Source organism: Plecotus auritus, assembly GCF_963455305.1.
Source record: "Plecotus auritus genome assembly, chromosome: 8".
NCBI classification, from domain to species: Eukaryota; Metazoa; Chordata; class Mammalia; order Chiroptera; family Vespertilionidae; genus Plecotus; species Plecotus auritus.
The window spans coordinates 154,619,057-154,646,493 of NC_137782.1; the positions used below are offsets into that span (position 1 = coordinate 154,619,057).

The following is a 27,437-nucleotide window of genomic DNA, read 5'->3' on the forward strand; positions in this document are numbered from 1 at the left end:
TTCCATTGGTTTTTACTCGTGGTGTATATAAAATGCTAGCAGTGCCTCTAGCTCATCTGCTCTGTGCCCTAGCAATGAACAGACTGGCCTAGGAACCAGTTGTTGCAACATTTGCTAGAGTATCACATGGAACCATCACAGGAGGGTCCCTAAGCAGAGGGAAGCCATGTATCTTTGAAGGGAATGGGAGGTATGGACTCCTGCAGAAGCTGATGCCTAAATGCAAAAGGCAGGGAGCCGGGGCTACAAGTCCCTCAGTCAACAGACTCCTACCACAGGCAGTGTGCCTGGGTCGTTCTAAAGATGAGCGCATCAGGGTTGAAGTCTTTCTAGAACACTGATACTGCTTCCTTGGAGATGAGGGTTATTCAACTAGACTCTGAGGGGAAGTGGCCTGCTTTGCTGCAGCATCCTGGGCCTCAAGGATAAAGGGGCTGGTGATTATAGGAATAGTGTTTGACCTTCACATGCGCATGGCCTTTTCAGTCTGCGATTTATCCTAATGACCTTCAAGCAGAGAGGAGCCAACTGTGAGCTTCCCCTCATTAATGGGCTCTCCAGTCCAGTAACATTTTCTCAGCACCCCCTAGCCTCCCTGGGGTGTAAACTACATGGTGGTTCTGGAAATAATCATGCTGACGTGGTGAGTAGCTTTAACTCCCCAAAGGCCTCACCTTCACCCTCCCTGTTTACTTTAAGATTAACATGGTCAAGGTCTTCCTAGCACATTTCAGCTTTGCACTAAAGAGAGGAAGCCCTGAAGCAGGCATCTTACTGAAACATGGGGTGGATGTTTTGCTTCTTAATTTGCAACAGGGGTTCTTGGCAAGTGAGAGGCTAAGGTCAGAATTTCCCTTCCATCATTTCTTTGGCCCTGGGGCATTTCTGTTGCTTCTAGAAAGTGGAGAGAAAGAGGCCAGATTCCTTTATCCCTGGAGTCACTCTCACTCTTTTAATTATGTTTCCTTTTGGTCATGTGATAAAGGAATGTGTATAAACAGCCAGATGAGCCAGTGTCACAGGGGACAGCAGAGTTATTCCCACAACGTAGACAACGTGCAGGCAGAGTTTGTCAGTGATGTGTCCCCATGTTGTCTTTCCTGGTCTGCACTTACACATATGCTTAGGTTGGGGGGCTTTATAATCTCTTGATGTCATAGTGGTAGGCTGCCTGACCTACTTAGCATCTATCTACTACTCCCCTCCAGCCTATGGTCTCACCAAGGGGATTTTAGTAGATCATTAGGGCCTCCTTCCTTCTCCGTTTCCTGATCCAGGGAGTTACAAATAAAACTGAGCACATTGCTCACTTTCTTGCCCTTCCCTTTCACAGAGGAATGTGACGACAAGCAGCCACTGACCAGCAAAGAGGAAGAGGAGAGGCGCATTGCAGAAATGGGGCGCCCCATCCTGGGAGAACACACCAAGCTGGAAGTGATCATCGAGGAATCCTATGAATTCAAGGTAAGCTCACCCACACTGCTCACCCAGGCGGCCAGGGCCATCCTAATATCAAAGCTTTATATGTCAAATCCACCTGGAAAGAGAGGCAGATGTAATTTTAGGAACTTGCTCACTAACTGAGAGGCCTTCACCGCAGAATTGGAATTAGACAGTTAGTAGGGAGTCAAGAGTTCCCAGGAACCAAGCAGCATCAGAACCAGGGCTCTGTGGGTGGCATCTGTCAAAGGGTCAGAGGTGGCCCAAAGGGAGGGCTTCGTCTGCGAAGGTAGCAAGGAAGAAGCAAAGGTGGAGTCCAGGAAAGTATTATGTGTGGAGGAAACCAAGGTCTATTTGAAAAAGCTAATAAATCTAGAAGAAAAGCAATCACACCAAAATTTAGGTGGCTTTTGTTAGGTACTGAAAATTAGGAGGCTTCTGTTTGGTGGGGTTGGGGGGGGGGGATGGTAAGCTCTCCCTATGGAACATCCCATTGACCAGTGCCCATGTATGTTTAGTCATCCTCTTAAGATCCCAGGACATTTTAGCACACAACATACTGAAGGTATAAGTCTGTGACAAGAGAGCTCATAATTGTGCTGATAAAATCGAATTCCCAGTTCTCTAGATGATGACAATGATTTTGCAGAAATTAAACAAATAGGCCTTAGGGTGAGCTTAGGACTTTGAGGTGCAAGTTCCTATCCATTCTCAGCTGCTCCCTCTGCCCTTAGCCCACCTCCCATCCCGGCTCACTCACATCGCCCTAACATCTGAGAAGACTCTAGCAGAGCCACACCTTAGTTCTGTGGGGGGATGAGGAGAGCATGAAAGGAGAAGCCTCTCGCTGGCTTTCCAGAACTGCAAATCCAGAGCACAGCAGTATTTTCTCCACTTGTTTTTCTTTTTTTAAATTAATTTATTTTTTTATTGATTTCAGAGAGGAACAGAGAGAGAGAAAGACATCAATGATGAGAGAGAATCATTGATCGGCGGCCTCCTGCACACCCCCCACTGGGGATCAAGCCTGCAACCTGGGCATGTGCCCTGCCTGGGAATCAAACCATGACCTCCTTGTTCATAGGTCGACTGTCAACCGCTGAGCCATGCCAGCTAGGCTCTACTTGTTTTTCAAAAGCAGACTCTGCTCCTGTTGGGAAACCAGAATGAGGGTTCCAAAGGGAGAATCAGGCCACCAACTTAGAAGCCTCAGTTTTTATCTGGATTTTTTGTCATCGTGGCCTCTTTTCCTTTAGCTGGGCCCATTAATTTTTTTTTATTTAGTTCACAAATTGAGGTGGCTTAGAGAAGACAGGTGGAGCGTAAAAATGCTTTTGCAATTAAAGTGGAATTTTTAAAAGATAAAAATGCAATTAAACTTTCCCCTTTAAGTAAATGAAAAATCTGTTAACTTTGTTTTCATTCATTCCCCTAGAAAAAGCAAGTGGGGGTAAATTCCAAGATCAGTGCTTTCTAGGCAGACCCTGACCAGCAGAGCTCACCTGTTGTTTGATCTGGAACGTGACTGGTGCACACAAGCTCCCTTTAAGTCCAGAGTACAGATATCTCAGACCATCCGTTTCCATGGACCAGTCTGTCCAGATGTGTCCAACCTGACTCTTCTCATGTGCCTTCTTTTATGTGGACTCAGAGGGTCTTGTGCCACTTGCTGTAGCAGAGACTCTCTAGCTTGGCATTTATTGTCTCCCACCTCTCCCCAGTCACTGATGGGGAACTGTGTGTTCTCTCCCTTATACCACACAGCCCCCAACCTTCCCCTTCCATGTACCAGGACAAGGAAGAGCAATCACAGTGCCTTACTGTAGGAAGTGTTGGGTTGGGTACGGTAAGGCAGTCTTTCAGAGAGCAATGCTCTCTTGAGTCCAAAGCTCTCTCTAGTAACCACCCTAGTGATCTGAGCATCTAAGAGTCCTCCAAGTCTGTTTACATAAATCTAGTTGTTTGGGTACTTATCTTCCTAGAATAGCTTCCATAGGCTATTTCCTTACTCCTGTCTCCTCAGAGTTCATCAATACAGTGACTGTTATCAGTAAAGGGTAACTTGGGGGCATTTTTCTCAAGTGCCCTTAAGTATCCATTTTAATATTATATTATCCCATTAAGAAATTTCTAGACCATGGCTATTTTCAAGAACTTGTTTAAATGTCTCAGAACTGCATTAAAGTCCCAAATCTGGGTGACACCTTACAGTGTCCCACTCTGTTTTGCCCACTGGGTTCTTCTTTACTAGTGACTGAGGGCTTGACCCATTGCTGAAGGTGAGGTTATAGCAGTCGCTTACAAGGCTAGGGCAATGAAGAGTTCATCACGGACATATAGGAAATCTCCAGGTAAGCATAGATGGCACTACCCCAAGTTCAAGTGTCTGAACCTCAGATTCATCTTATTCCTTCGGTCTCCTCCCATAGGTCAAAGGAGGACACATATTCAAATTAAGTTCTAGGAAGAACCCAAGCTATCCCATAATCCCCCAGGGTTAACATGAACTAAAAGTTTATAATCTATCCTGAGTATTACATATTTATAAATTTTAAGTTTATTTTAAAACTTAGTTCTTTAGAGACATTTCTTGAGGCAAGTCTGCATTCAACTGTTAGACCAGTTTATCTGTTCAACTATTTATCTCCAGGTGATAAACGTGAAATTCTCTGGCGAGACCTGCCCCAAGTTTCCATTACATTTAGGAAAAATCAAGGTCATTTCTTGTTTCATTCTACACGGAACTCTGAATTGACATCAACCAAGACACTCAGAGTGCTTGATGAGATGTGGCTGAGTTGAGAGAGAAAAGCCAGATGCTTGCCATGCACTTAAGTTGTGGTGGCCAAGAGCAGTGATGGCTATAGCTACTATCTGGAGCACTAGCAGTTCTAGGCACAAGGCCTGAGGCCGAAAGGTCACCACCTTAAGGACAAACAAGCCAGCAAAGAATGGTGTTGGCAATCCAGAGCGGGCCAGTTGGAGATGGGCCCTCTCATGTTATCTCAGTATTTCAAGTCAGTTCAAAAGACTCTTGTTGAACTAACATACTTGACATTCTGATTTAGCTTTGGTCTCTAGACAGGCCCCTTGGATTATTTTTTGTTTGCTTGTTTGTTTGTTTTTACCCCCATTTAGCTGATAATGTGCTCTCTCTCTCAAACTGTAGTCAATTCAGGTACACTGCATTATATGTGTACAGAGTTTGACCTAAGACAAATAATACATGTTTCAGCCTCTTTGTAATTAGTGGGAATTCGAGGATGCTCTGACAGTAAGTGTGTGTAGGTAGACTAGTCGAGGTGGTGGTCCCTCTGGAAGAGCAGCCTCGTGTCCTGGACGTGACCCTTCTCCCTGTAGTGGCTGTGATGTGGTATTGCTTTGGGTGCATCTGCTTACTTAATATTCTTGCAAATGCTTGGCTGCTCCTGTTGTTACATTAAGTGACAGCTAGAAAGCTACAAAGTGCTAATTGTAAAAACCCAGTGCTTTTAAAAGGTGGAAAGAAAAGTAAGAGGTTCCGTGTTAGTAAAGCAGGGAGGATTCAAGGTAAATAGCGCTGTGCCCTAAACTCTCCGCATTGCCTCTTCTTGTCATGTTTGCACCAGGAGTAGGATGAGAGTGAATTCTCTGACAGCCACCAGGCTGACAAAATCAGGAGCCGGAGAAAAATCCATTTATGGATGGTCATACAGCAGCAGTTTTGAGCTTCTGCTGTCTGGTTGCAATGTATTGATTAAAAAAAAAAAGTACAATAACAGTTTCTAGGCTTATAATCTATCTGCCAATTCCAGTATTCACAGATATGTAGCTGCTGAGCAGAACATAGGTGAATTCAGTTGCAGACAGCACACTATAAATAAAGCCAGTAGAGAAACAAGTTCATAAAGCATTTAGGGGGAGAGGGATGGGCTTTTGCAACATCTGCTATTCTGAATGCCGAGACCATTCCTCATTGGCCATTAGGTGGTGAAGGAGGCTTGTATTTGCTATAAGGAACAAGTTTCCATTTCAGCATGTTTCCAAGTAAGGACCATGCCTGTTTGCGTAATCATAACAGTGTTTGATGTCAATACTGTTGTTCTGAGCCTAACATCTGCTACCCTTTATATAACTCTGGGGTTTCAACATCATCAAGGTCTTAGCTTTTCCAAGGCCTTAACTAACCCAGCAGTTATTATCTCATCCTTTCCAACCTTTCTAGAGCACCGTGGACAAACTTATTAAGAAGACAAACCTCGCCCTGGTGGTCGGGACGAACAGCTGGAGAGAACAGTTTATTGAAGCGATCACTGTCAGTGCTGGTGAGTGCCTCTCTCTGCATGTTATAAATTCTAATGACCAAACTGTGCTTTCTTTCTCTACTGTGACCACCGGTCTATGGCAAAGCACCAAAGAACCTCCATGATGAAAATGGAAAGAGAAATGAATGTACTGGTAGCACATATGCACATTTGGGGGACCAATTTAGACTTTCTAGGTGAAGCAAATGTCCTCAAATATGACAGTCTTCTTCATCTACATTGCTTCCTTCTCTCTGGAAATAGACCTGATAAATGTAGAGCCTTTTGGGTCTCTCAGTTAGCCGATCACCAAGCTTTGTCTGGAAAATTCCCTGAAAGCAGAAGTAGTGAAGTGAAGGTCACAAAGGAAACAGCAAGATCCTAGGTGGGCCGGGCTGACGTGACCTCACTTCCCCACCACCATCTGCGTCATTTTACACTCTCCTCAACCACGCCTCACCAGTAAGAGTCTGCACCGGCTCTAGATGTGCAAATAGAATCACATTCTCTTTATTGCTGTATAAGCAAAGTGCAGAGTTTTATTTAGGAAAACCCTGCAAAATAAATTGTTTTTGCAAACTCAAGGAGCCAGAGACCTGCGGGACTTAAATATAGAAAGAAGTGTCCCTTTCCTGGGTTGTCACGCCTTGTCGTGTGTGCTTGTATAAAGACAGAGCGAAGTCCCTCTCACAGACTCTGAAAGCAGCAGTACAGTAGGACTTTTTTTCCCCCAGTTCTTCTGCTCCAACTCCACTGGAGGTTTTCTCTTTAAAGATCCCTGCAGGCTCAGCTTCTGCTGTTACAGCTCATGAACAAAGCTGGAGTTTTCTAAATAGTAATCCCCAAACTGTAAAATATGGACACTGCATCCCCAGCAGCTGGGCTATGCCTTCTAACACAGCCCCCTCTTCCCAAGCTGCCACAGAACCACTTGACAGATCTCCCAAGTGCTGTGGGCACAGAGGGGGGTAAAGATTTTTGTGCCTGTTTATTATTAGTGCTGTTTAGAATCACACTTTGGTTTCTTGCGATTGAGTATACAGTGGAGACTTAGGAATATTAAATGGTGAGTAATTGCTTAGGAGAGTAGATTTGGAATTTGCATGTAAACTCTGATAGGTGGAGGGAAAACCTCCTTGGCCTTCGGGCTGCGGTAACAAAATACCACAGACTGGGTGGCTTATAAACAACAGACATTTATTTCTCACAGTTTTAGAGGTTGGGAAACCCAAGATCAAGGTACTGGTAGTGTTGGTGTTTGGTGAGAACCCTCTTTCTGGTTCATAAACAGCTATCTTCTCTATGTGTCCGCACAGGGGGCAAGGGGTGAGGAAGCTCTCGAATCTCTTTTACGAGGGCATTAATCCCATTCTTGAGGGACATCTTCCAAAGCCTTTACCTCCAAATACCATCATGTTGGGAAGTAGGTTTCAGCATAGGAATTTGGGTGGGACACATCGGTTCAGTCTGTAGCACTCCCTCATGATGGCTTATGTTTTCCATAAATCTAAGATTAGTATCTGAGGCATGAACTATACTCTCTCTTCACAGAGAGAAAAACTAAAAGGACAAAGGTAACTTGAATAAGAAACTGTTGGCGAGGCCAATGGTAGAAGATGTAAAAAAATAACCAAGTTATTTTATTGTGGACTTTGACACATCAGAATTGAAATATTAAAAGCAACCTAAGTCTTAATGCACCATTCCTAATAGTTTCCAGGTTTCCGTTGGCTGAAGCTATAGGAGCATCTGTATAATGGTCATGTGCTGGACATGACCCATTCGTTTTTCTACATGTCAATCATTGTTCTTGGTGTGAGGGATATGACAGTGAATGAAATAGACAGATACTCCCGCCCGAATGGAGCTTACATTCTAACGGAGGATACAGCAAATAAGTAAAATATGTATGTTATGTAGGATATTGTTCATGACAACAATAAGGCTATGGAGAGAGACAGGAAGTGTGTGTATGAGCTTCATTGGACAGTGGCCAGGAAGACACTGTAATAGACACATCAAGACCAGATTTGTTTTTCTAGTAATGGAGTGGTTTTGTGTTGGTTCGTTCACACTTTTTTCTGTAACTCTCAGGGACCAGGGTAAACATTTTATGACCACTCTATGGCAACGGAAAAGGGTTGATTTAAACAGTGAAAGATGGTGCTGCAAACCTGGCCAAAGTTGTGTATTTGATCCTGGTCAGAGTAGGTATACAGAGAAACAACCATAAAGATGCTACACTTTCTTATTTTAAAAGAGGGAGATTTTGGTTTGCAAGCATTTTTATATACTAGGTTGAATTAAGTCCTCTCAAAATCCCACAAAAGAGGTCTAAGGGTATTCTTACCTCTAGAGGAGGCATCTGAGCCTCAGCTAGGCAGTACTGCTTTGCAATATAACTCAGAGCCCAGATCCACTAACTACTAGTCCAACGTGCTGCCCACTGCCCTTAAGAGAGAGAACTTTCAAAATGAGGAAATTGTTCCCACCTCTGTTTCATTGAATGACATTGTCTTGTCACCTCTCCTGGTGCCACTCTCGGGATGGGACTAACTTCTGCCCAGCTCCTTTGTCATAGGCACCTCTCACCGGCACCAGAGAGGTGTTACCGGACAGCCCTGAGGCAGTGGGAGAGGCCTGTCCCCAACCTCGATCCTCGTCTTCTCATGTAAATGAATTTATACGAGAGACTTGGACTGTATTGTGAAAAGCCAATTTATTAAAGCTATTAAAGCATGCACCTTTATTGAAAAGGCAAAGCAAGCAAGCAAACCTATACATCTGGCTTATGAAGTGCAGACGGGCTCTCAGCTAATCTGAAGATCAGGTTGGGTGGGGGGTCTGAGGCGTTATATGTTTAAAAATTCCTCTGCTGCATATTTTGATACAGATTGATTCTCAAGATCTCCCCACCCCCACCCTTTTTTTTTTTTTTTTTTTACTTTGTTGTGGACTTCTCAGAATTTATAAGAAGCCCCTGACAACTCTGTCATGCCATGCCTTGATACCGCTGGCTTCTCTGCTTAGGGAGTAAAACTGCCCTTTCTCCCTTCCCCCTTACCTTCTCCCTTTCTGCATTCTCTCATTAGGGAAGTTTTTTTGGTCACCATTTGCTCTCCTGTTCTTGGCTGGAGGAGATAATGGCTGGTTAGTTACAAGCTGGCTGCAAATTGCTCACACACACTGTTTGGTTTTGTTCTAACATTCCTGTCTCAGTTTCCCTATTCCTCCTGCCCCGGAATCCTATAACACTTGGAAGAAATGTTAATGAATGAAATGCAAGTGTTCTTATGCAACTTACTGAGTTTTTATGTTCTTAAACGACTGCTGGGGAGTAAGACAAAATTGCTTAGAAATTTGCAGGTTGCAGGGTAAATTGACCTGATTTACAATTTTGAGACCGAATATCAGAAAAGCAAACCCATATTTTATAGGCACTCAATTACCTGAATGGCAGTTAGAAAACCCAGTGTTTGTCTTTAGGATTAAATTTAAGCATCTAAAAAATGTTATTTTTCTTAGGCTGTCAAGTGGACAATAAAATTGGTAAAGCGGCATTTATTAAAAACAGACTTTGATTGCATTTAAGATTTCATGGCTAAATAGTTGCGAATCAGAAAGATTTGCCTTATTAAAAATATTGAATTGCTTTTCAGTGGCTCTACTGAGAGCGTTTCCCTATGCAATTTCTGTGCAAAATTAAGTCCATATATCTTGCTAAACAAAAATAATAATTGTGTAAGTAGGAGTTTGCCTCTGTTTCTCACTGATTATACTTAATCCAGTTTCAAGGTAGACCCCAGGCAGTCTTTTTATTTCCCTTCTTTCCCTGAATTTCATAGCTCAGTAGCTGGGCCTTCTATGACCATAATGTTTCTGTGAACCAAGTTCTTATTGTTCAATATTTGAAGACTTAAAGGATTTATGAGACTCCAGAGATTAGGTAGGGATTAAGAGTCAGGGCCCAGTGGTTCTCCCATCATTTCCTTAGCAGGAGCAGTGGCTGCCGCAGTTACCTGGCTGTCAGAAACTTTCAAGGCCATCCAGCATCCCCACCAGGTCGGCTGACGATGTGTCAGCAGAGAGATGGATGTCTAAGCAAAGCGAGCGAGCCCTGCACGTCCAGTGTGAATTTCCCCAGTGCCTCCTTCTTCCTGGTGTCTCTGCCGGGGCAGAATGGAGGGTTGGCTTGAAGAAATAGCGTACCATTTAGGATCCAAGGGAGCACTGGTGAGAACTGGAGAAGGACAAACATCAGCTGGGTAAAGAGAACCAGATGCCAGTGCCAATCCCACAACTCCCGCATGGCTGTGCCTCACCACAGCCTTGGGCTGCGGGGAGGTGAGCGGGAGGGCCACGGCGAGCCTGGATTTGGAGGCAGATGTGGGTTTGTGGCCCAGACCTCCAGAAACCCACTGGGTGACTCTGGGCAGCTTACTTCACCTCTAGATCTCAGTTCCCTCTGCGGAAAGTGGAGACCGCTGCTCCTCGCTCGTGGGGTTGCTGTCAAAATTAATCAGTCACGAAAGCTGTCTGTACTTTTGGAGACCACACATGATTGTTGTGAGGCAAATCATACTGAAGAGCCTAAAATAAAATATAACCACCTTGTGTGTAAGTGAAGTCAAGTCCATTTAATTACTAAAGTTTCTAAAAGACTTGTCTGTTTAGTTTTATAGTATTACACATGTGATTTTATATCTAAGAAAATGGGGGTTCAGAAAAACAGTGTAACTTGCTCACAAAGTAACGCTGGTCAATGGCAGTGCGGGGTCCGGATCAGCCCGGGATTCACTCCAGTGTGAGGAGAACGTCATTACTGAGGAGACATTCATCATTTCATGTGTCAACCCTGGGTCCCAGGAAAATTCTTTTTAACCAAGTACAAGAATAATCCTGCTGGGTCAGGTTTGACAGGGCCTCCATGTGACTATAAGACAGAGTGTGGGGGCTTTTAGAGATTGGGAGTTTTCATTCTGCCCTGTTTCCTTTGTGACTATAAAGATTCCTATATACACAGACATGCATGTTTGTGTGCAAACACACATGAACACACAAACACATGGGTGCACACAGACACACACATAGATATGCTAGATACATGCAAATGGAGACATGCACATACATGCACCTTATATGGCATGCATCTTTATTCATTTGAATAACTGAGTTGCAGCATGAAATAGGAAAGTTTTTACTTCAATATTTAAGTCTCCTGAAGCCTCCTCATTCAGAGTCCCTCAGGGCAGTGATTTTCAATGTTTTTCATCTCAGGGCACATAAACTAATTACTAAAATTCTGCAGCACATGAAAAATGTATTTTTTGCCAATCTGACAAAAAAGTAGGTATAATTTTTATTCATTCACCCCAAATGGCTATTGCCGCCATGTTCTTATTTGACAATCTAAGGGAAAAGAGGTCAGTGCCCCTGACTAAATAGTCAGGTGTTGCATGTTTTAACAGTTCTTGCAGCGCACCGATTAAAATCGCTCCCTTAGGAGAACGCCAGTGAGTTCCATTCAGCACAAGGGAAGAGTTTGTTTGCATAGGCACATCCACAGGCTTCTCCTGCCTAGTAATTAGTGACATTCTTTCAGAAAGCCAGCACACTGCCCTCTGTTAACTGATAACTTTAAGTCTATAGCACTAAGGGTTTTCTGAAATTATTTTACTTTTGACAAAAATTTTACAAGTCTGCCTAGTATTTATCGGCGTTGTCACAATGAAGGAACACTCAAAAGTGGCAAAAAAAAAAAAAAAGAAGAAGAAGAAGCTTTTTGTAGTCTTGGTTCTTACCAACTGTATAACCTTACCAAAGTATTAAACCTTTCTGAATTTTGGTTTTATCATCAGTAGAAGGAGAAGGTTGGACTAAGCGAGTCCTAAGACATTGTCCAACATTAGAACGTGGGGGTTCTTTCCTCAGCTGTTATAGTTCTGCAGAATCCCTGATGGCATTGAGCTCCATGGACCACATAATTTTGGAAATGGGAAAGTACTTAATTTGGCAAACCACCTATCTGGCTTGCTTAAATTAAATATTCAGCACAATAACAGCATATAGCCATATCTATTCTCCTAGAAAGAAAGGAATGAGAGAATAGTCTTCAAATATAGGCTCCAAGTACAGCCTAGGAAATATAGTCAATAATCCTATATAATAAAAGGCTAATATGCAAATCGACCAAATGGTGGAACAACCGATCACTATGACACACACTGACCACCAGGGGCAGACGCTCAATGCAGGAGCTGCCCCCTGGTGGTCAGTGTGCTCCCACTGGGGGAGCGCCGCTCAGCCAGAAGCCAGGCTCATGGCTAGCGAGCGCAGCGGTGGTGGTAGGAGCCTCTCCCACCTCTGCTGCAGTGCTAAGGGTGTCTGACTGACAGCTAAGGACATTACCCAAGGGCTCCCACACTGCGAGAGGGCGCAGGCCGGGCTGAGGGACCCCCCTCCCTTGAGTGCACGAATTTTGTGCACCAGGCCTCCAGTACAAAATAATATTAAATGTAAACTGTAATTGAAAAAACATTTTTTTAAAGTGTAGCCTCCAAAACACTGAGATGATGACTTTGAAAGGGCCTGTTTTCTTCCTGCCCCGTGACTGGAGCTCAGAAACGCCCGCGGAACCCTCTAGTAAAAAGACAGACATTCAGCACGAGGCCAGGCCAGTAGGTGCAGTTGCCTGTCCTCACTCACTGTGCTTCACAGTGGTTACAATCAAACATCTGACTTCAGCTAAATAAGAGTGAAGGACACGGTCCCCCAGGCCCACCAAACAAAGATGGAAACTAGTTTTGACACCAGTCTTTCATCCATGCACGCTCTGTGGAGTAATAAGTGCTCTCAATTAAACTGAATTACTTAATAGCAAAAGCTGTCAACCCTAGGGTGCCCCCTGATAATAATTCGCTGGAAAGTACTGTCAACCTGAAGACTGATCCACTCCATAATCCTAAATAATTCATAATAAAAATGGCATCTCACATGAGCTCCAAGGGATTGCCATGCAAGCTGGTCGAAGCAGGTATCTTTCTAGCATCTCCTCTGTTACTGATCATCATTACCGTGGAGACACGCTCATCACTTAACATGTCAACCCCGGGTCATCGGAAAACCCCATTTAAGCAATTAAAAGAATAATCCCACTGGGTCAAGTTTAAGAGCCTCAGTGTGACTACAGGACAGTCAAAATAAAAGGTGGGGGGAGAGGGTGTTGGAGATTGGAGTTTTATTTTGCTGTTTCCTGAGTGACTGTAATAATTATTAATTTTCCTTACCTGAAACTTATAAGCTGACTGAGGTTTTATGAAAAAGTGATGTGGCTTCATAAAAAAATAGTAGTTACAACTGCCTTAAAGAAAACCTTTCAAAAGCCTGTATAGGAAGTTGGGGCTCACTTTATGCTTAAATAATGTTACCATTTATAGCCGGTACTTGATATACATTGTTTCTGTTCTGCACAGCTATACCGTGAGGTCAGTATTTTTGTCCTAAATTTACAATTGAGAACCCTGAAGCCCAATGCGGTTAATTAGTGTCACACAACTAGCAAACGGCCAGCTGAATACGAAAACCCACCGGAGTCCAAAAGCAAGTAAGCTTTTAGCACAGCCCTCGGTGTCAGTCCGACAACTTTAATTCAGGTCTTAAGTGGCCAGTTTTGAGTGAGTTAACGCAGACAAAAGGGACAAAGTTGATGAGTCTTTCACTCTCAGCTACACGTGGGGAAGCTGGAAGTGAGTGTGCAAGCATTGCACAGAGATGCAGAAGGACCAGGGAGAACACCAATCATGGAAAGTAGACAGGCTCAGCCACTGCATTTCCTAGAAAGTCCAAGTTTAATCCCATCCTGAGGAAGGAACCCAGAGGGACTTCCAAATTGTTTTTGTGATCTTAGAATTGCATTATATCTGCTGCTAAAAAATGTTAGGTCTTCCGAAGCAAAACTGAACCGATGCCCATCCTTTCCTCTGAGCTCCTGCTTTTTCCCTTTGGTACGATTACTTATTCCGGTAGGTTTTCGTGCTTAGAATCACTCGGGCTTGAACTAATAAGAGTAGCCGTTATTTTAAACTCTAAACAGGAGATGTGAGGAACACTGCTGTCCTCCAACTTAGTTCTCATCACTTTTTCCAACATATGGCTAAAATAGTCACTTTTTTGTTATAATGCTTTAATATGGATGGCAAATAAAGCATTTAATATAAATAAAATACTAGGCCCATATTGGTAGGGAGGCAACGCAAGTCTGGGATGCCTAGCAACTTAAAAATGTCACTGGTAGCAGGATACCGAGTTGAATCAGGTAGCTTCATCTCCCAGCTCTCCGGGGGAGGGAGCTCAGAGGGCAGGAGGAAGAAGCAGTTACTTCCTGGCCCCTGGGTATGCTTTCGTTGGTATTTCTGAAAAGAATATTGGCTTGTTGGGCTGTTTTTCTCTGAAATTGCTTATTGCACAATCTGGAGGAAAACACTGTGTTGGAAGGCTCCAGAATGATTCAGCACTCTCATTTAAGCCCGAAGTCACGTCTCTAATGCGGCTTTTGTCTGGAGAGGCGGCAGCTCAGCTCTGCAAACAATAAGCCATCACAGGATCCAGTAGTTCTTTTGTGGGCAAGGCTGCTGCCATACAGTTTGCGTTGTGAACACAGTTTTAGTTGCCGCTTACTAATCAATGCACCAGGCCTGGGGGGTTTTCACCCCCAGGTGGGATCCTTTGTAAGCGGCTTTTAGAGGAGGAAACATTTCAGCATAATCCTAAGAGGCAAAAAGAGGAAAAAACTTACCCACTGTGTACCCATGCGCACACACAAACACACGCGCACACACAAACACACGCGCACATTGGTGAGCGCACACACACCCCAAAGGCAGAGAAAAAATTCGTAAGAGTGACTTGCATCATTAATTCTCGCTGTTCACAGCCTGCTCCCTCGATAAAGACCTCGCCATTCTGGTTCCTGCAATCACGGCTTTGACACACACTCCCCACCCCTTGCCTCTTTTACTTTGCCTGTGTCTGGTCACGTCCAGCTGGTCTTGAGACCTGTGAGAACATCTTAGACCAGAATCCCAGCACAGGGCTGAAAAGGAGCTTACAGATCAGCTATTCCAACTCTCCTGGCTGTGCTGAACAAGGATCTGAGACCAAAGAGGGAAAGGTCATCCAAGGTCACGTAGAGGCTGTTTTAGAATCTAAGGTTCTTACTGGAGCACACAGCATTGCTCTCATTTTTATCTTGGAGTTCGCACTGATGGAACCAGTACCTTAGCCCTTATTCCCTTGATGTTACCTAAGGACCCCAGGGCTTCTTGATGATGTGATGCTTCAGGATTAGGCAAAGCAAAGACCAAAAGTTTCCTGGGCCAGAAATGTAAAAGCATTGAAAGGAGTGGCCCTGCCCCTGAAGAATAGCTGTTTTGTGTTCACACAAGCCTCACAGCAGCCCTGTGCAGTAGGTTTTTGTGAGCCCATTTGTGAGATGGGAAAATGCAAGGTAGGATTCACACCCTGGCCCAGGGTTCTGATTCCAAGGTCAGTCCTCTTTCCATCTTGCCACGCATATGCCTCCGAGAGTATAATGCCTTTAAGCTACAGGCTTAATTCCATTCTTGGCCCTTTGCTCTTGCCCCAGGGTGGTTCCCCTGCACGGAAGGCTTCCCCTCCACCTCTGGGTTTTCTCATCCCTAAGGTCTCAGCTCACAGATCACCTCCTCAGAGGAGTTCCAGATCCTCCCAGCCATGCTGTATTTTATCACCTGACTTCATTGTCCTCGGAGCCTATACTAATATCTGAAGTCATCGTGTTTGTTCATTTGTTTTATTTATTTTTTATATACAGGGGCTTGATCAGTAACAAGCTGTGTTTACTATTTATTTATTTTTTATTTTTATTGATTTCAGAGAGGAAGGGAGAGGGAGAGAGAGATAGAAACATCAATGATGAGAGAGAATCATTGATCAGCTGTCTCTTGCACACCCCACACTGGGGACGGAGCCTACAACCAGGGCATGTGCCCTGACCAGGAATCGAACCATGATCTCCTGGTTCATAGGTTGACACTCAACCACGGAGCCACGCCAGCTGGGCCGTTTGTTTTGTTTGACTACTATCTCTTGTCCCTTGGAAGTTCCTTTGGGTCTATTTTTCTGCATTTCCAATGCCTGACACAGAAATGATTAATAAATATTCACTGAACAAATGGATGGTACAAATAAAGACCCTCTTTCAACCACTCTATTCCCTTGGAAAATTTACTACAGATATGGGTCCAGGTTGGGGGTTCAGTCTAGGTTCAAAATAGTGACCTGCAATATTTTTTAGAGTTCAGACCTATAAACTTAGTAGCATTTGCACTGTGCCTTAACCAAATAAAGAAGATAGGCCATAGACTTACCGGTGATGAGAGAGAAAGAGATCTTTTTAAGATGGTTCTTATTGAGGAAAGGCATCACAGCAGCCTGGTTCAGGTTATTATTGGTGAAAGACTAAAAAGCCACTGGCAGACAGACAAACTTGATTGTCAACACCCACTTTAACCAGCCTACTCTCTTTAAAAAAAAAAGGTATTCATGAGCAGTGAGGGCATGGAGATATTCCATCTGAATTTTACTAATGAGCTAATCCTCCCACAACAAGCAGATATTACTACATATAAGATCATATTTTCTCTTTAAACTCAATTGCTTATTCACGGCACAAAAGAGAAAGTTCGGGATGGCTAGCCTCGATTTCCAGGACAAGAAATGGAAGCACGAGGCGCATCCCTGAGGTGCCCAGGGACATGTCACTCATCAGTGCCTCTGTCATCAGTGGAGGACCCTGATTCGGGGATCTCTTTGAAAATCACAACAGAGAGGAGAGAAAAGGGCCAGCAGATGAGGGGTGCCCTGAGGCACTGCAGTCGCTTGGTACTGTGCAAACCAAGGCCATGGTCAGAACCTTAGATTCTCAGCTATTGTCACCACTTTGCCAGCAAATCAACTCACAAACCCATCATTAGAACAAAGTCCCTTCCAGAGTTCCTGACACCAGGAAAGCAGTCGCTGAGGAGGGGAGTTGTCGTTGCTGAAGGTCGAGAGCCCTTCCCATTTGCTACACAGAGAGAGAGATCCCTGCCACCCACTTCCCAGTAGGGCCAATACAAACCACTACGAGAGAATTTTTCCCAAAGATGAAAGGAAAACCAGACTCTTTGGGAAGAAGAAAGGACATAGAACCATCCATTCATTCCCCCAAAAAAACATTCAATAATTTATATATATGTTGCCATGTACAGAGGGTTTTTAAAGAGGTAGTTATTTCCCTACTACACTGTTCATAAAACAGCCAAATGAACTTAGATGGATTTGTCTGGACAAACCATCAGAATGGATTTGTCTGGACAAACCATAGTGATGTTTCTCTCAGAAATCCGTGGGTCAAGTAATTGCAGTAATTGAAGTAAAAGAGTCTTAGATCTCATAAGCGTTACTTAAACTCTCTGAGCCTCCATTTCTTTATCTTTAAAATGGAGAAAACAATACCTACTCTTCCCAGGTTTCTGGGAAGACTAAGTGGGATATATGTATTTTCTCAGGTGCATGAAGGAAAGCACTCACTGTGTAAACCCAAATCACAGATTAATCACAGCAGCATCGGTCTTCAGACTCCTCTGCCTGTGGGGCAGCCGCTGATACACATCAGCCCAACCCTTTATATAAATGTCAACATTTTCCTAGGGCATACCATAGACAGGTTGGTGAAAACTGAAGGGCTATTGCTGCCCAAACATTGGTCCATGACTCAACTTCCCACACTCCAGGAGGCTAATTCACTCAGCTGCTGATATTTACAAAGTGTTATCAGAACCTTGAGGCCGATCTTAGAACCCAGTGTGCCCTCATACTCCCCACTGTACCTAAACCATCTAAACGAGCAGGCGGCATTTACACTCGCTGAGTATCAGTTCTACTTGAGGGTTCATTTCTTAGGTGCTGGAGTCTGTAGGGAATAGGCTTCTCCTGCAGAAACCTAAATTTCTGCGAATCCTACAATCCATAAAGGGCAAGGGGACACCGAATTTCAAGATTCTCAGAATGACGAGGAGTCATTTTACAAAAGACAAAGCTTGCGGTAAAAACTCAAGACTTTTTATGATCAACCTCTGCTCTTTTAGGAACATTCAGAGCACATAGAGGAATTCTAAAGGAGAGATAGGCTGAGCAGTTGATTTTTAGCTTTAAACTGACTCACTTTGCCAGTAGTCAAACTTGCAGAGAGCTGGAACTCCTTAGTGGATCTGCTTTTCATTTTGACAGTGGCTGCATTTGCTGAGAAATATTTCTGTCACCTGAGCTATTTCTTGGGCTGTATTAACCATCCTAACAAGGACCATAATGGCCTGAGCTGGCAAGCATTTTGTTGTTTGTGGAAATTTTCACCCAGGAGGTCATTTGTCCAGACAGGATTGGAGGTTATTCACAGAGAGTGAGTTGCCTTCTCACATCCTTTTAAGTACTGTCACACATCACCTGTGCCTCACCCTCCAAGTACGAGCAGTAACGAGCACTGATACTGTGGGACAGATGACCCACCGCTATCTCTAGCTTGAAAGTAGAGGGTGGAATGATTAATAGGACCTATGCCGGTGTCTCCTAAGAACAGTCCCGCAGTCCAAGTTACAAGTCTACAGCAATCTTGAACTCGGTCTCCTCAATGTGAGTGCCCTAGCACAGTAGATTCCACGCATGGAATCTCCACGCTAATTTGATTCCGCACTAGCTAGTGAAGAAGGACCTCTCAGCAAGCCACCAGCCTTGCCCTCAGGCCTTTGGCTGCATGGGACAAGGACCATAGGACAAGAACCCAACAGCTGGGCTCACTCACATCCTCTCCAATGACCGCCAGCCACACCAAGAGACTCTCTTCACAATCCAAATACATTTTGAAGAAGGATTCGAGAAGGAGCACATTTAGAAAGAGCTGCTATGAAGTCGAGGTACATGTTTTCTAATGACAATGTTTAACTTGGACTGAAAGATAGTAAGTAATCATTTGAATAGATGAACGATTGTACAGGTATGTCCCCAAAATGGGTTACACCAGTGTGGGAAATGGAAGACATGACCTAGAAATGGCATTGAAACAGTGGGTGTTTGTTAATGGATATGTGTAAGTAGGCTCTGTGGATGGCAATATGCAATGTGGCCACCAAAAAACCCAGTGCATATATTTCTGGAACTAAACGTGTCCAGAAGGAGAAAGGGAAAAGGCCTGACACGGAGCAGGCAAGTTAAGTGTCTCTTGGAGTTGCATTCAGCTCCAGGCACCATGTTCTGAAAAGAAAGGTTATGACTGACAGAGAGCCTCAGGGTAGCATGACCAGCCTGACACAGCATCCTGGGGTGAGGATTGAGAGGGATGTGAAAGTGACCAGCTATAAGCGCCTGAAGGAATGTCATGTGGAGCCAGATTGGATTTATTCCATGTGGTATAAGGGATGGGTCCTGGACAAATGAGTGGAACCTAACAGCCCAAGCTGACAGCTTGAACTGCTCTAACTTGGGTTGTGAGATCATAAATGCCCTATTAGCTGAGACTCTGACCATTTGGCAGAAATTTAAAAGAAATTCACGTTAAATAGGGATTTGACCTTGGTAAGCTCTGAAACCCTCCCAAATGCTTTAAGTTCAGTTATTTTCTAATACCCATGTTTCAGTGGATAGAATCAAATATCTACCTTCTATGCTTTGGTAACCCATAGATCTATAAATTTGAGTAAATTGTTTTGAGGTCTCTCTTGATAAGGAATTATCTTGTAATATACTTGGTCAAAAAATTGCAGATATCTACTTTTCATCAGAGAATATATAAGTTAAGTACTTCCTGACCATTAAGTTATACAGAAATGTTTATAGCATTTCTCCCAAATCCAGAACAAGAAGTAAATTCTTGTTTAGGAATGTATCTTAGGTTATTAAGTTTAATGGCATATAGAAATCATTAAGGGTTAGAAGTAATATATAAGCATGTAAAAGGGAAAAGGAGAAAAAAGACATTTTAGATCACTGAGTGAGCAAGACAATAAAAGCCATTGGGCTTAACTCAAGGCCTTGTATATCAAATACACACACATCCCGATACCAGAGAACAAAAATTCATCACAATTAAATCACAGTTCTCTTTTTTTCTCTCTCTCTCTTAAAAATGAGAAGGGGTAAATTAGCTGATTGCTATGGTCTCTTTTATCTTAAATATCTTATGATTTTGTCAGAACCTCTGAAAGTGAAGAGAAATGGAAATGCACAATAGAAGAATAGAATTTGATTTGTAATGACTATGTATCAGGTTGCAAAAGGAAGTGATCGGTATGGAGGAGAAAGCCCATTCCATCAAGTGAACCTGTTAATTTGTTTAAAGACAACAACCTTGGTATTCAGAAACTAAAAAGACACAAAATTAAAATCAACCCCACTTGGTAAAAAAGGAACAAATTTTTAGAAAGAAATCATGCCCAAAACAATGTGTGTAGAATGTAGAAAACCACTGTAGTGATCCAGCTTCACAGTTAATGGTTTGTATATTTCACAAGGCTGCAACCTAACACTTGTTGGGCTCCTAAGATCACCTGGGTGACAGTGTGGTTGACCACAGATGTCATCCTATATCCACCCTTTCATACTTCTGAAAAGTGTTCTGATCATCCTCACTGTTCCATAGTGGGGGATTCTCTTTGTAGAGTAAAAATGGACTAATAATTATAGATAGAAATGAATACCTGGAAGGAATTGAAAGTCAGACATTTCCTCAAATGAACAGCGGCATACATTCCCCAAACTACTTCCCATTGCAGATTTGTGATAATATAGGCAGTTTCACAGATTCTAGTGAAGAGCTAGATGCAAACCAGGATGTTTTATTCTGAACTAGGTAGTTGACCTTTGACAACTAGAAATGAAAATAAGGACTTGTCACACTTAAATTCCAAATTCCAAAATGATCACAACCATGATGCCCTCCCTTTATTTATTGTCTTGTTTCCTGGTTTAATTGGTTCCCAAGAGCTTGAGAAAGAACATGTGACTGACTGCTGAAAAGATATCACATCTAGAAAAGAAATTATATTTAGAAAGTAATTTAGAACAGAAGCAGTGTTTTCACATTCCTTGAAAAAAAGCAACATTGTTTTTATATAGCATTTAGGCATCGAAAGAAATTGCAGATTCAAACTTTGAATCAATATTTGACAGATGCTATACTCCTCAACTTGCTTTAACAGACATCATGTGCAGAAAAATAGTTCCCAGGCTGTGAGATCAAATCCCAACTCAGCCACTTGCCAACTGTGTCATTATTTTTAGAAAGCTACTTAAATTCTCTGAATTTCATTCAGGTTCTTCATTATGCACAATGGGATTAATAATGCCCACCTCTCAAGGTTACTGTAAGAATTAAACAAACTCAGGTGTGGGGGAAAATTTAGCTAAGTGCCTGTCACTTAGTTAGACACCCCATAATGTTCTCTCCCTCTGTTTCTTTCTTCTTTTCTTAAAATCAAGCAGCATGGAGAAGCTGTAGCAATAATGTTTCATTCAAGCAGAATATAGATTCTGTGAAATCAGGAAACTCAGGTCGGACTGATTACTGCCTTCCTTCTGACAAATAACAGTGAGGGAATATGGCACATCTGTCTGCAAAGAGGTTTGTAGTTTTACAAAGGACTCGGACGTTTCTTCTTCCAGCCCTCACGACAGAAGGCTCTGTGATGTGGGAGCTAGGAAATCCATTTGACAGATAAGGAACTGAAGCTCTGGAAGGTCAAGAGTCTTCCCCTAAACAAGCTATCAGAACTAGAAATTAACAAGTTTTCTGACCCAAGTGTCTACTACATTCCAGCAGCATCTGTTTCTGTTTCTCGAAGCTCTCCCTGAGGCCAAACCCTGAGCATCTCTACGGGGATGTACACTGATCTCTGGTTTACTTTAGATGTTATGTCACCTGCAGGTGCCAAGCCCAGGGGTTGCCTTCCATGATCACTTATGCTGATGATAGTCTATGTTCGTGCTCCAGAGCAGGGCCAGTGCCAGCGCTGTTCTATCAATAGCTGAAGTGGTCCTCTCTCCACTACTGTGGTTTTAACGATTCGGCTATTTTTGTAGTTATATTTTTAGGATGTCCAACATGTATCAAGGAAACCATGTAAAAGGCTATGGAGCTGATTAATCAAATACAGCTTTTTTTTGTTATCTTTCCATTAGTAGAATCCATAAAGCTAAAAAGGATTCTGAGATAAGAGGATCCTTTGCTTGGGCTCCTATAAAAGGAAACCCCCCAGCCTGCCTGTCTCTTTGCTAATGCAGAGGAGGGGCTGGAAAGAATGACACAGCCTCCAGTGCCCTGGGCTGGCCAGCCTGCAGAACCAGCAGATTACCATCAACTTTGCTGTCACATAAAAGATGCTCCCAGCTCGGCTTTTTTTTTTTCTTTTTAATGCTCCACTCATCTTTGCAAGGAACACACTTTTCAGTATAGTCCAGATGGTGATGGATGAAAATGTTTCTTTGTCCTTCTCCAAGACAGGGTAATTGTGCATCACCTGTGCAGGCAGTGGTCGTTTTTAATATTTAAATGACATCTGAGTTGGAGATTAAAATTTGTAAAGAGCAATGAGATCCTAGAGGAAGAGAAGGGGAAACCACTTTTACTTTCAAATGCAGTAAAACAGATGCGCCTCCCATTCCAGACATAAGTATTAAAATATTTAAGATTCCTTGTAATGCTAGAAGCCCACAGAGGAAATCTCTCTCTCTCTCTCTCTCTCTCTCTCTCTCTCTCTCTCTCTCATTTTTCATTACACACTTATAGATCATGAGGTTGATTCCAGAGGACAAGGTACATTTTGTTTTTAAAAGCCTAGGATGTAACCTCTGATAACCCAGCATATTAACTGAGCAATTAAATAATGATAGGGAAATACAGCCACAATCCTTAAATATAGGAAAATAATAACTACCATAATAACTATTATCTTGAAATAGCCTCACATACTTTACAGAGTTGCCCTAATTTTTTCTGGCACACTCCTCATAGGAAAGGTGTCATTATTTTCATCTTGAAGACAAATATAATAGCTACTCCCAATTTATGTGTCATTTCTTCTGAGAAGCTTCATGATTTGTTTCCTTGTTCATCTTCACAATATGGATTTAGACATTCAAAATTAAGTAATTTTGTAGAGTTAGGGGCAGAATAATCTGTATTTCTATAGATGATTGATTAAAAATTCAATGTTTTCTAAACTGTTTTGATCATCTATCCTATGAAATTATTAAATGTCCACAAATATGGAAATTTAAAAGGATCACATACAAAATAGATATAACTTGAAAGTCTGGTGCTTTTGCACAGCTTACCTGGGGTACATGCAGCCCCCACCCCCACCCCCTTTGGAATAGGCAACTGGGGAAGGAAGAGGTAGAGAAAGAATTAACATGGTTCTTTTCTTCCTCGTTTCCTTCAATTCACCCTGGCAATTGCAGCTCTCACAGTTCTACCTGGAGCTAACATTTAGGGTAAAAAGAAAATGGGAAGAAAAGTGAAAGAAGGGGAAAAAAAGAAGAAATGGGTGAAAGACAGGAGAAAGGAGCGGGTTATAGAAACACAGAATGGCTGTTCCTACACATTAACGTTATGGCATAGGAGGCTTCGGAGGAGGTGCTGTAACAGTTTGCTAGGGCTGCCGTAACAAAATGCCACCGACCCACGGACTAGGGAGCTTAAACAATAGGGATTTATTTTTTCATGGTTCCGAAGGCTAGAAGTCCAAGATCAAAGTGTTGGCAGCTTTGGTTTCTCCTGAGGCTGTTCTCCTTGAGTTGGGAGAGGGAAGGGCCAACTGCTCGCTGTGTCCTCATGTGGTCTTTCCTGTGTGTGCCCACATCCCTGCTGTCTCGCTGTGAGTCCCAGCTTCCTCTTCCTGTACAGATACTAGTCAGCTTGGATTAGCCTCCTTTTAGCTTACATACCTCTTCAAAGGCCCTGTCTCCAATATATTCACATTCTGAGCTACTAGGATTTAGGGCAATGAATTTGGTGGAAACATAATTCAACCCATAATACGTACTTTTATTTAAAAGCATCTTCTGCTTTTAGGCAAGGGTGATATTAGAAATATGTAATGACCATACAGCATGAGTGCCATAGGAAATGGTTGTTAGAAGACACACTGAAGCACATTAAAATTTTCCGAGTTCATTTGAGTGAACATGGATTCGAATTGGGCAGAATCAAACCAGAAGTGGTTAGGAGTGCTCCGCCCACAGGAGCTGGGAGAGAGACTTTGTCAGAGTAGAAGCAGGAAGCAAAGCAAGAACATAATTTGATTGGCTGTAGCTTAAGCAGTTGCCTTTTGGGGGAAAGCCAAGGTGGTTGTTTGTGATTGGTTGTTCTTAAGTTTCGTTTTCTTAGGAATATTTACAGGAATCACCTGTGGCTCAGGTTTAGTCTGCTTCCATAGGTTACCAAGTGTTAGCCATCTGGGTCTCCGGCTCCTTGTTGAGTTCCTTGAACACAGTCAACAATGCTTGTTCGCTCCCGTGAGTCACTCAGCTGACCTGACTTAAGTCCCCTACCCGGTTGGTCTCCCAAGGTGATCCCATTCACCTGCTGGCGGCTTCCTCCCAACAGTTTACACGAGACCTCCCAAGGCCTCAGGGTGAGACTGCTTTCTCCACAGATCCTCCAACTTCGTTTGCATGATAGTTCTGACCATGACCTCCTGGAAGAGCCAGCCACTGCTTCTCCTCCCTCCCTGTAAAAGGACAGGTGACAAATCCAGACGTTCCCCTTTTCATGTTTGGTGAGAGGAACGTTTCCCTCCAAGCTCTTCTCAGAGGGTGTTTCCAACATGGCCCGCGCCAGAGGGCCTCCCCACGGAGTGTCTCCCGGGGAGCACTCACATGTGCTCTGTGTTGGCAGTCTCAGGTCCAGCAGTCCTCCAGGAAGTCGGACAGCCTCCCCTGCCGCCAGCTGCACCCGGTGAATGAGGGACGGTAGACCCTGGTGACGAGGTTGGGGGCTGGGGTGGTGAGCAAAGGCCTCGAGAAGTTCTAAAATAGCTGCGAAACACACACATATGTGTTTGCCCCCACTTTAGAAAGAGCTGACCTTCAATAGCCCGATTTAAAAATATGTGAACGGGGATTATGTCGCACCATAAATGAAGTCTCCAATTTCATATACTGTTACATTGATTTCCTGGTTCCTTTAAGCGGTAAGCCTTTCTTTCTGCATTTAAACAGTGTGCATTTCTTTCCGTATTGATAAGTATAATCTAATTGGCAAAATGATGATATGTGTATATATATTATGTAATTAAGTAGTTATATAAAGTAAGGAGAAATTAATGCATGTATTCATTCACTTAACAAGCTTTTAGCCAGCTTATTCCACATGATGGAAAAGAGGCCAAACATTAGGAACACAAAAATGAACAAATCCCTGTCCTTAAAACGTTACCTGGGGAAGAGAGGCAAAGTGAACAGGTATAATCTAGAGACTGGGTCTCATTGGACTCCTGCATGACAGTCACCTCAAGGCCTGGTTCATACAGACTGCTGGGCCGCCTCCCCTCCCCCACCCCCTAGTTTCTGACTCAGTGGGGCCAGAAATGTGCATTTCTAACACATTCTGCTGCTGATGAGGGTCCTCTTTGAGAACCACTGATCTAGTGTTACAAGTGGAAACTGAGGAGGAGTTTCTAGAACTGGCTGGAGGGCCAGGGGGTTCAGGGAAGGTTTCATAAAGGAAGAGAGTTTCAAAGGACACGTGGGGAAGGATAAGGAGGGGGGATCGGGACATGCCGAGTACATTTAGTTCTAAAGGACAAAAGGAGAAAGTACATATGGTCTGAAAAAGAATGCAAGTAATTCCATTTGGCGAGGATGCAGTTTGAGTTTGAAGTAGTTGCGGGAGATAAAGCTGGAGAGAGATGCAGGCCCAGAGCCACGGTGGAGGGCCCCGGGTGAATATTGTCCTCTGAGGATTATAGACCCGTGAATGTCCAGAGCTGAAGTTGGAAGACAGCAGTGTGTTCCAGGAAAAGACTCCTGGTAGAAGAGTTCTGTCAGTTACCTTTCTTCAGAACCGGCTTCCTTCTGAGCCTGGCACAGGGCTTTCCAGCCTTCTGGAAGAAATCCTTGTCATTTCTCTGAAGTGACAACTCTCACTGGAGGTGACAGGAGAATAGAAAGGGCGTGTTGATTGCTTACAACCAGAACTGTGTGGTGGGGATTAAGTTTTTTTGCCATTAACCCATGACATTGAGCATGACCTTGAGTGTGATACAATAATTGTTTGATTACGATTGACTCTTAGAAAACTCTAAGCTTCACCCATCTCTAAGGGCCTCCGGGTCACTCAGAGGGGAGGGTGACAGGCCTAGGAAGGAGGGGTTGGAGAGAGGGAGACCCTGAGAGCAGAAGTAGTGATGAAATGTGCTTCGTTCCTTTCTCTCTAGGGGAAGATGATGACGACGACGAATGTGGGGAGGAGAAGCTGCCCTCCTGCTTCGATTATGTGATGCACTTTCTGACTGTGTTCTGGAAGGTCCTCTTTGCCTTCGTGCCCCCTACAGAATACTGGAATGGCTGGGCGTGTTTCATTGTCTCCATCATCATGATTGGCGTACTGACAGCTTTCATTGGCGACCTGGCTTCCCACTTCGGCTGCACCATTGGCCTAAAAGATTCAGTGACTGCGGTCGTGTTCGTGGCACTCGGAACTTCAGTACCAGGTAGGGAATACATTTGCCTTATGACCTTGTCCTGCCTAACAAACGCAAGGACTGTGGTAACAAACCAGGCCTCTGAAGGACAGGAGCCCAAAGGCATACATAATGTCACTGCCAGGACATTATCATGGCATTTTTCAAGGTTAGAAAGCTGATCTGTATCATGATGATGACAGGAAAGCATTGCCAGAGGGCCTGCATGGCCTGCATGGTCTGCATGGTGAGGGCAAGTTGATCTGATGGATAGATTGGTAGATGAGGTTCCCAATACAATTAGCCCTTTCAAAAGGACAAAACAAAACAAAATTACAGAATCATGTTCAAGAACAAAATTTCAATCTTTTATATAATTAGTAAAGTTTGGATGATTTCCATGAAACTCTATATTCATTGGGTAACTAAGATAAATACTTACTGAAGACCTGACTTGATGTTCTCTTGACCCAAGTATTAATGGGAGTAAATAAAAAGAGGCAGACCTTGATCGGGACAGGAAAAAAGTAACCTAACAAAGTGCACATTTCATGGATGTCCCTTCATGCATTCCAGCCCACAACTGTCACTCATTATGGTTGTGCAGACTTCGGAGTAAGACATCATCCTCCCAAACATGACATTAACAGCAGTAATTTTAAAAGTTTTGTGGGCATCAAAATGACCTGGGAGCTTCTTTAAAAGAAAAATGCAAATGCCTGAGACCCACCACTAACCTATGAGGTAGGAAAACCTAGGGCCCAGAAATGTGTGTTTTGAGCTCACAGGTGATTCTGGTCCACATCGGAGCTTATTGTAAGTGAAGTTCTGGGCCTCTTCCCCAGCACTAGTTGACATCTTGACAGATGTACGGTATTAACTTTGAGCAGCCCGCATTTCCTACCAAGTAGAAGGTCAAGGACAGGTGTTCCAGTACTTGACCTGGGGGAAAGGCAGGACT

At 43.4% G+C, this 27,437-nt stretch overlaps 1 protein-coding gene across 9 annotated transcripts in view; it reads left to right on the plus strand.

Moving 5' to 3' along the window:
• The window catches only part of SLC8A1 (solute carrier family 8 member A1), a 308,637-nt gene that overhangs the window by 241,810 nt on the left and 39,390 nt on the right, over window positions 1–27,437 (plus strand). For all 9 annotated transcript variants that reach the window (XM_080686583.1, XM_080686585.1, XM_080686584.1 and 6 more), the window contains 3 exons: window positions 1,334–1,464; window positions 5,645–5,744; window positions 26,231–26,506. In XM_080686583.1, the coding sequence (XP_080542709.1) occupies window positions 1,334–1,464; window positions 5,645–5,744; window positions 26,231–26,506 (507 nt within the window). The remainder of the gene's footprint in view (window positions 1–1,333; window positions 1,465–5,644; window positions 5,745–26,230; window positions 26,507–27,437) is intronic.